Genomic DNA, 9,987 nt, shown 5'->3' with positions numbered 1-9,987 from the left:
TAAGTATTTTCCTCGGATAAAAAAGTATTTTGAGAAGGCTACTACGACAGGTGTAATGGAGTCCATACTTATGTACCAGAATATAGTAAACTCGTTATTTGAACAGTTCAGCGAAAGATTCGACCAATTTAGAAGCCTAGAACAGACCATTAAAATAATTAAGTATCCGTATGTAGTTGTTTACAGTACTTTGTAATTAAAGGATTTCCAATGAATGCAAATTGACGATATAGAGATGCAACTTGCAGATTTTCAAGGTAGCATTTGGACTCATGTGTTTGTTGACTTAAGGTCGAAACTTGAAAATCTGGAACGAAATCGTTTGAATAATGAAGAGTGCAACTACGAACAAGAAATTTTGAGTGCTTGGAACAGAGTACCTGACACTTTTAGCAACATAAAAAATCTAGCGATGGCTTTGCTAACAATTTTTTCATCAACATATTCTTGTGAGACTTTGTTCTCAGCATTAAATCATATTAAAACGAACAAAAGCAACTGGCTAACAGATGAAGTTAGTGGCGCTTGCTTGGCCTTGAAGTGCACCAAGTACGAACCTGCAATCGAAGAATTAGACAAACTTCAGCACCAAAAAAGTCACTAATTTCTAGTTTTCGTACCATTTGATTATCATTGTTATTATTATTTTTTTTTTCTAACTGTACATTGTTTTTCTGTTTTTGTTCATTTTATACATATTTTTTGGTTGATTTTTCTTTGTTAAATGGCATTTAAATATATAAAATAAATATCAAAACTATAAATCTTTTTTTTACTATTGTTGCAAATATCAAAAAAAAATTATGAGTATTTCTATATGTGACACGGCACCAGAGTTAAGTTAGGGTTTTTCAAAATTTTGACACGCCGAGCTCAAAAGGTTCGCCATCACTGTCCTAGTTCATGGGTCAATGCTCAACCACAGAGACATATCAGCCGGGCTTGAATAAGTTTTCAACACTGTCTGAGCCTGTTTCCTTCTTACTCTCCCTGGTTGATGAGACACAGGTCCCACTCCTAAGATACTGATAGTGGAGAGACAGTCCCCCACCTTTGGAAAGCCTGCAGTTTCACAGAGGAAGCATTATTTTCCTTACTGCCTTGTCCTACAATTCTCTCTTTAGTTTTGCTATATTTGTCTTTGTGTTTCTCCCAGGTAGCTTGGGAAGGGTGTCAGAAGTGACTGGAGATATGACAAGAAACAGACTTAAGTGTAGCTCCCAAATCACAGGGAGGGGTAGGGAAGAAATTTGAAAAGGGGCAAGGTAGGGTTAATAAGGGAAGTTATTTGGATGATGGAAACATAAGTTGAGGGGGAAAGGCTAGGGTGGGAAGTGGAGAGGAGTACCTTCTAATTAATGGCTGTTCAAGGTTGGAGGAGAGGAAGAGGCCGAAGACTCAGCCTGAGGGTTCAAAGAGGTGCAACAGTAAATTCATGGGATCAGTTAGTGAAGGGACATAAACAATAAAATGGCCCCAAATCCCTAAACCTCCTATGGGGAGACAAGGCATCTGCTCTGGAAAGAATGGCCTCCTGCATCTGCAAGGTGAGAGGGGGTGGTGTGTGCCAAAATGTTGGTAAGGGCAGGGCAGGGAGGAGTGCTTGAAGGGCCTGAGGTCTGGGTCTGGGCTGTCTGGAGGGGGATAAGGGGTTGGGGAGATGCAGGACTCGTTCTGGGCTCTAAAGGATGCTTCCATTTGGGGATTTGATTAGGTCCTGGCTAGGAGGAGCTGTTGAACAGGGCATGATCTGGTTGAGAGGAGAGTGGATATTGGGGTCACCATAGGGAAAGGGGGTGATTGGTTAGTGGAGGCCCCAAATGCCAGGCAGAGCAGTTTGGTCTGGATTTGCAGCCTCTGAGCAGACCTGGTAGATGTGCAGATGCAGGTCTGCCTATTTGGGGGGTCACTTTTCCTTTTACCGTGACACAAAAAAGATGAAGAACACGTCCTGGTGTGAGGGTGTCTCTATGTTGTGTGTCCCACCCTTGGGTACAGGGGTGTATGTGTGATCGTCTGGCCTGGGTGCATTTCTCTGTGGTGTGAATGTGTTTGCTTGGGTCTGTTGTATGTCATTGAGTAAGTGTGTCTGTATTTCCATGCTGTGTGTGGGTAGATGGAGGGTCTATTTTATGGATCTGTGTAGGTGTGTCTGAGTTGTACATCTTAGTGTATGTGTGTGTGTGAGAGAGAGAGCTATAGATCTGAGTTGTATGTGTCTTCATGTGTGTCTGAGTTGTGTGTGGGATCTGAACTGTGTGTTTCTGTCTCATTCTGGGTTTCTGAGTGGTGAGTGGGTGATAGGGTAAGGGACAGGGGGGCCTTGCTGTTGCCACTGGCTGTCCATAATGCATACAGGGCCAATTCAGCTGCTTGGCTCCTAGACTGTTGTCCCTGAGTGAATGACCTCTCATTGGGCAATAATTAACTTGTCCCCCGTGAGAAGAATTCAAACTGTGTTGGTGAAGGGGGTGGGACCTGTTTGAGACAGGCCTTATTGCCAGAGAAAGGAGGAGGTCTGAAAGGGGGTCCTATAAGCATGTGTGTTGTTATCATTCCCTCCTGTCCACCCTGCAGGTCAGTCACCCTGTCCTGGATGCTATTCAAAATATTTAGCAACCAGTGAGGAATAGAGATTGACCAGTCCAGATACAAGCTATGCCCTGAATGGAGGTCAGCAGAGATCAGCTGTAGCCTGGGCAGAAGCTGGCTGCAATGATTTGGCCAGGTTGTCCCCAGGGGTGACCCAATGCTCCCATGCTATGGAGCATATGCTATGCCATGCTATGCCAACCATTGTCTCTCTAGTTGCTGGACAATGGGAATGGATTCCAGGAGAAGCCTGGGAGGGATCCAGGGGCAGTGCAAGGGAGCTGGGGGAGCTTGGGCAGTGTCTGTGAACCAGCTGTCATGGAAGTGTTTCAGACTTTAACAGCTAATGTGGCAGCTAAATCTCTGCTTGCCTTGACCTTTGAGCAGCTGCCAGGCCAGCCCTGAGTGTCCTTGACCCCTCCCATTGGGAGAACAAAGGACCATCCTCTTCTGTTGTCTGCAGGCATGGGGGAAGTGAATGATGCCAAACTACAGAAATTCCAGTGATCTTGTCTGTTTCAGTTTTCTTTATTGGCTATAATCTGACACTTGCTGAGGTGAGAGGGAGCCTGTAGGGGGCAGGAGCTGACGGAGGGGAGGGATCAGTGAGGGGTTTGTGGACAAAGAGAAACCCCTTCCCCCCAAAGATAAAGACAAGAAGGTGATTGGGTCCTGAACTGATCCTATCCTCTGGATTCAGACCCATGCAAAATAAATATCCCCAGAAATGAAATCATCTACCCTGAAATTAATATCCCAGTTCTCTGAGGCCTGGCTCCTGCATCCCTCATGGTTCCTTCCTCTTGGGCTCCCTCTGATAGGGGCTGGGAGCTGGGGGCTGAGATGAGAAGGTCCCTTCCACATGCACAAAGGTCCCTTCCACAGTGTCAGCTTCATGGATGTAAAACCTTTTATTACAAAAACCAATAACTTAAGTCAGTTTTGTACAAAGTCAGTAGGATGTCTGGCCCAATGGGCAGTCTAAGCTTCCATTGCCGTTCCAGGAGAGGATAGGAGTCTTGGTCCAGCGCATCTGGGGACTACCAAGGGCCAGCCAGACAGCTGGAGCACTATGTCCAAACCAAAGAAGGCCAAGATGGGGTGTGGCTGAGTGAGGATTCATACAGTCCATCTAGCTGGGCCAGGGTCTGTACAGGCTTGCCTCCTCTGGGAGCATTGGGTCACCCCTGGGGACAACCTGGCCAAATCATTGCAGCCAGCTTCTGCCCAGGCTACAGCTGATCTCTGCTTGGGCTGGAGCAGGTCGGCTCAGCAAAAGCATGTCTTCGAGGAGTCCAGCGATGTCAACATCTCCAATGATAGGGCGAAAGAAGAGGTCCCCAAGCAAGCTGGGTGGAATGGACTTGAGGGTGGAGGCCATGAGGAGGACACGGGCCAAACGGCCTTGGCCTGCTGGGCACCAGGGCTCCAGGACCTCACATAGTGCTCGATGAGCCTCCTGCTGCAGATGCCAGATGTGGGAGGAGGCATGGAGGCCTGGCATGTCTGTAGGCAGAGGGTAAAGAGGGGTGATGAGCTCTTCACTCCCTGCCACCACAGTGAGACTGGCCTCAGACCTGAGGCCACAGCTCAGACTTTGAGGCCCATTACTACCTCCTCTATTTACTTAATTATCATTTTATTCATCCATCCATTTATGGAGAGGCAGTATAGAGTAATGGTGAAGAGCCTGAGTTTGAATCCCAGGCTATCATTTATTAGCTGTGTGACCTTGGGCAAATTATGTCATCTCTGTAACTTGGTTTCTTCATCTGTAAAATGGGTATAGCCTAGCCGTTTTGGCTCAGTGGATAGAGCATGCAGACTGAAGGCTCCCGGGTTTGATTTTAGTCAAGGGCACATGCCAGGGTTGTGGCTTGACCCCCTGTAAGGGGCATGCAGGAGGCAGCCGATCAATGATTCTCTCTCATCATTGATGTTTCTATCTCTTCTCCCTTCCTCTCTGAAATCAATAAAAAATATATTTTAAAATAAAATAAGCCCTGACCAGTTTGGCTCAGTGAATAGAGCGTCAGCCTGCGGACTGAAGGGTCCCGGGTTCGATTCCGGTCAAGGGCATGTACCTTGGTTGCGGGCACATCCCCAGTGGGGGGTGTGCAGGAGGCAGCTGATCGATGTTTCTCTCTCATCAATGTTTCTGGCTCTCTGTCCCTCTCCCTTTCTCTCTGTAAAAAAATCAATAAAATATATTTTTTTAAATAAATAAATAAATAAAATAAAATGGATATAAATACCTGTCTCTTAGGCTTGTTATGAGCTGTATATGTAAAACCATAGAATTGGGTCTAACATATGGTAAGTGTAGTAGGAGTATTTCCCTACTATTATTATAATTAATTACTATAATTTACACATTTCTTAAGGGCCTCGTGGAGCGTGGTGAGGACTTAGCATCTAGATGCTCTCCAGATTACAAAGAACACTACCTCTATCCATTGCTCTCCTAGCCGAATTTTATAAAGGTTCCTACCTCTCCTCCCCCACATCCACTCACTTTCATTCCTCTACTCTATATGATCTTTGTGAACCCACAGATTACCTGTGATTGAAGCACAGCTGAATCTGCCCCCTGCCCTTCTCCTACTCCTACCCTCCTTATGGGTCAGGGCAAATTTTGGGGGGCAGAATGGCAAGGGCCAGACTCTGGTGTGAACAGACCTGATTTCTGCCCCTACCGGGCTGTGACCTTCAGCAAGTCACTTAGCCTCTCTGAGCCTCTTTCATGAGATGACTGCTGTAATAAGGACACAAAGAGATAACGAATGTCAAACCCTTAGAAGGTGCCTTCCCTGGCTGGGCCCTGCCCCCTCCAGCCTTGGCCCTCATCCTGGAGTGTCTCCCTTAGAAGGTGCCTTCCCTGGCTGGGCCCTGCCCCCCTCCAGCCTTGGCCCTCATCCTGGAGTGTCCGGGAGCTCACCAGGGTTGAAGAGGATGGTCCCTTTCAGGTAGGCATACTCCTTAGGGCTCAGCTCCAGGCTCCAGAAGGACTCCAGGCAGCACTGAAGCCACTGCACCGCAGCCAGTGAGGGCCGAGGCAGATCCGGCTGCTGGCCACTGCCTGCACTGCTGCTGGGCTCCTCCAGCAAGATCTTCTTGAGTATGCTGGGAACCGGGGCCTCTACCACCTCGAAGGTCACAGTGTCTTGGGCCAACCCAATCAGGAAGAGGGAGCTCCAGCAGTCCCGCAACAGCTGCTGCTGATCCTGGGAGGGCAGCTGGCAGAAGGATGGCAGGTTCCTGAGGAAGACCACTGTCTTGGCCAGAACGTCCAAGGCCTCCCGGCAGGTGCGATGAGGAGCACACAGCTGGACAGGCCGGTGCTGCTTGCAGAGGCAATGCCTACGGGCTGGGGGCACAGCAGGCCTGGCCCCGAGGCTGGGGCTCAAAAGTGCATACAGAATGGCTGGGCGCCCTGCAGCATGCTGGCATGGACAGGTCCCCGGCTGGCTGGAGTTCATGGTTGAGAATCTGTTCCTCCTTCCTCCCAGCTCTCCCGCCCTCTGATCTGTGCTGTGGGTGCTATTTATATCCCCACTGGTAGGAGGGGGGAATGGTTCAACAACCTTGACTCTAGAAAGTCATGTTCATTGAAAAAAAAAAAAAAAAAACAACCACACACTGACCCTGGCAGGACTGGTGGGGAAGTGCTGGGGGAGGGGACTTGGAAGCTCCACGTGGCCCTGATATCACTTTAGTCAATGAAGTGGATGGTGCAGGGCACGGGGCCGCCCGTTCGCTGTCCCGGCTGTCCCTTATCGGATGACTCAAGTGGATAAACAGGGTCATTAACCCAAGCTGTACCAGGGTACCAAGGCCTCAGGTGCACATTCAGCAGGTGGCCATGGCAGGTGTCCCTGCTGGTGCCTGCAGGACCCTTGCTAAGCTGTGATGTCAGATCCAGAGCTAGACAAGCCTTGAACACAAGGCCCAACCTGGAAGTGCCTTATCACTGGCTTGTTTGCCTAACCTTGGGGCTCAGCTCCTGTTTTTTGGTAAGGAACAGGCTTCAGGGAAGGGAGCCAGGATCCTGGGGGGCTGGGAGGACTTTGCCCACTGTGTAGTTTAGGAGGCCCCTTCCTCTGACTCCAGTTCTGGGGGCCCTGCAGAAATGAGATCCTTAAGAACTCTCTTTCCCCAGTCTAGATTCCTAGAGCTCCTGAGAGGCTGTATTTGCTGAGAAGCCCTTGCAGAATGATAATAAAATATGGCTGCTGTTTATTGAATACCTACTATGTGCCAGGAACTTTCTACTCGAATATTCAGGGCTTTCCTACGAGTAAGATTTTTACTTTTTGAGACTCAAAGAGGTGAAGTGAATTGCCCAAGGTCATGCCACTAAGAAGAGGGAGAGCCCAGATCTGTCTGATTTCAAAGTCCTTGCTTGATCTTCTGGACCCATTGGCCCAATGTGCAGCCAGAGCTGTGTGGCCTGAGTTCCTCAGAGTTGGTGGCTACCTGGGCCCCCACCTTGATACTGCCTTGCCTGAAGATGTTGCCCACCTGTGATCTAGGCAGAAATGTTGTTCTGCCACTAGCCACAGGCAGCCTGGCTCTTCACTATTACTCTATACTGCCTCTCCACAAATGGATGGATGAATAAAATGATAATTAAGTAAATAGAGGAGGTAGTAATGGGCCTCAAAGTCTGAGCTGTGGCCTCAGGTCTGAGGCCAGTCTCACTGTGGTGGCAGGGAGTGAAGAGCTCATCACCCCTCTTTACCCTCTGCCTACAGACATGCCAGGCCTCCATGCCTCCTCCCACATCTGGCATCTGCAGCAGGAGGCTCATCGAGCACTATGTGAGGTCCTGGAGCCCTGGTGCCCAGCAGGCCAAGGCCGTTTGGCCCGTGTCCTCCTCATGGCCTCCACCCTCAAGTCCATTCCACCCAGCTTGCTTGGGGACCTCTTCTTTCGCCCTATCATTGGAGATGTTGACATCGCTGGACTCCTCGAAGACATGCTTTTGCTGAGCCGACCTGCTCCAGAATAGTATTTAAAAACCATGATCTGGGCACTAGAGTCATATTTAGAAACCAAGATCTGCTCATTGCTTTTATGGTGTCACTGCTCCCAGACCCTCCCAGAGCTAAGGAATGTAGGTGCATGTGCGTGCGCGGGCGCACACACACACACACACACACACACACACATTTCTATTTAGTTCTATACCTATACGTATATAATAAAAAACATGAGCCCTAGTTGGGTTGGTTCAGTGGATAGAGGTCGGCTGCGGACCACTTGTAATACTGCTTATAGGTTTGTAGCAGGAATTTTGATAAATTCTACTTTGTGTAATTCCTACAAAATCGAACCCAAAGGGTCCCAGGTTCGATTCTGATCAAGGGCACGTACTTTGGTTGCAGGCTCCTCATATGCAAGAGGCAACCAATTGATGTGTTTCTCTCTCACATTGATGTTTCTCTCTGTCTTTCCCTTTCTCTTCCACTCTCCCTAGAAATCAATGGAAAAATATCCTCAGGTGAGGATTAACCAGAAAAATAAAATAAAATAAAATAAAAATACATGAGGTTAGACTATTATCTGCAATGCTAATTCACCATAATGGGATTTATTCCAGTTTTCACCTTTCTGTATTTACACCTCCCTTCTCTGACACTGAGAAATCCGGCCTCCATTATTTTTAATTTATTAACTTGTTGGATCAAGCCCCTCTTTGTAACCAATCTCTCATCTCTGCCCCACCCCATCCCATGAGAAATACCTCACCCCACTTGGGCTCTGATATCTTGGGTCAGGCTGCCCCCTCCCACTCAGGGTCCCCTTCTTCACCCTGCTGAGTCTCTGTCACCCCATGCCAGGTCACCACTCCTTGTGGACGCCCTCCTCACCCTGCTGGGGCTCTGACTTCCACTTGGGGCCACTGTGGCTCCCTCCCCCTTTGGCACATACCTCTACCCTATTCTGCCCTACCCAATAGTTTTAGGACTAAAATTTTCAGGATGAGAAAGGAAGAGGAGGAGGTAAAACTGTCAATGATTTTTTTTTAATGATTAGCTTTATGTCAATTTTATCTTAATTTTTAAAATATATTTTATTGATTTTTTACAGAGAGGAAGGGAGAGGGATAGAGAGAGTCAGAAACATCGATCAGTTGCCTCCTGCACACTCCCCACTGGGTATGTGCCCACAACCAAGGTACATGCCCTTGACCGGACTCGAACCTGGGACCCTTGAGTCCAAAGGCCGACGCTCCATCCACTGAGCCAAACCGGTTAGGGCAAACTGTCAATGATTTTTAAAAATAAATTTCTCCAGTGAGAATAGATGAATCTCTCTTTTTTCTTGCATGCTTGATAAAAATATTTCATTCTTAATAGTCAGAATACATAAACATGCCACTTCACACATAGATGAATATGCTACTTGTAATACTGCTTATAGGTTTGTAGCAGGAATTTTGATAAATTCTACTTTGTGTAATTCCTACAAAAAAAAGAAAAAGAAAAAGAAAAACAGAGCATGCTGCATTTATAATTGTATATGCTGCATATTCCTTATAGGAGAGATTTTTTTTTTAGTTGATCTCAATATGAAATGTGATAACTGATAGGATTTTTCACAGCTTTGCTTTTGTTCCACACATATCCTTGTTGCTCCTCTACTACCCACATACTTCCAGGTGTCTTGAGAATCATTCATATTGGGAAGCAGGATTAGAGTGGGAAGACACAGTGGTCTGAACCAATTGTAGTTTTACAATTTTATTTTTTCAAATTAAAAAGAAAAACATAGCCTGGCTGGTATGGTTCAGTGGTTGAACGTCGACCTATGAACCAGGAGGTCACAGTTTGATTCCTAGTGTGTGGCATGCAGGATGCAGCTGATCGATGATTCTCTCTTGTCATTGATATTTCTATCTTTCTCTCCCTTCCTCTCTGAAATCAGTAAAAATATATTTAAAAAGATAAAAGAAAAATATACACATGACTCTTAAGAAGACAGTGCTGGGGCCTCTCCTAGTGCCTTGAATGGGCCCAGGCAAGTGCAAGGCCCTAAAGTTCGAGTTTCACTAGCTTTACAGAAAGTCTGCCTCTAATAGTGCCTTTCTTTTATAAAAATATATTTTTCTTGATTTCAGAGAGGAAGGGAGAGGGAAAGAGAGATAGAAACATCAATGATGAGACAGAATCATTGATCAACTGCCTCCTGCACACCCCCGACTGGGGATCGAGCCCGCAACCCGGGCATATGCCTTGACAGGGAATCGAGAGGGGGACAAGGCCCTAATGATGTTACTCCTTGGAAGCCATGGTCAGTACTTTGGAATTTATCCTGAATGCAATGGCAATCCATGAAGGGCTAATTTTACGCAAGGAAGCGACAGATCTGGCTTATCCTTTAAAAAGATTG

The 9,987-nt window shown here is 47.1% G+C and overlaps 1 protein-coding gene across 1 annotated transcript; it reads right to left on the bottom strand.

The window, feature by feature from the left end:
• Positions 1-3,486: 3,486 nt before the first annotated feature.
• NR0B2 (nuclear receptor subfamily 0, group B, member 2) lies at positions 3,487-6,141 on the bottom strand. The gene is made up of 2 exons (XM_005875140.2): positions 5,531-6,141; positions 3,487-4,098 (listed from the first exon to the last, which is right to left on the bottom strand). Exons 1-2 carry the CDS (start codon positions 6,069-6,071, stop codon positions 3,800-3,802), a joined length of 840 nt encoding a protein of 279 aa, XP_005875202.1. The 5' UTR covers positions 6,072-6,141; the 3' UTR covers positions 3,487-3,799.
• Between the last annotated feature and the right edge of the window lie 3,846 nt (positions 6,142-9,987).

Source organism: Myotis brandtii, unplaced genomic scaffold, assembly GCF_000412655.1.
Source record: "Myotis brandtii unplaced genomic scaffold, ASM41265v1 scaffold456, whole genome shotgun sequence".
NCBI classification, from domain to species: Eukaryota; Metazoa; Chordata; class Mammalia; order Chiroptera; family Vespertilionidae; genus Myotis; species Myotis brandtii.
Note: the sequence above shows the minus strand (reverse complement) of the source record. Positions and strands in the feature narration are given on the sequence as shown.

Bases quoted from the DNA above. Each gene is read 5' to 3' on its own strand.
- NR0B2 (XM_005875140.2), bottom strand. From the start codon at position 6,071: ATGAACTCCAGCCAGCCGGGGACCTGTCCATGCCAGCATGCTGCAGGG. The intron at 4,099-5,530 runs GTGAGCTCCCGG...CTCTGCCTACAG, and splicing joins GACCATCCTCTTCAACCCTG to ACATGCCAGGCCTCCATGCC.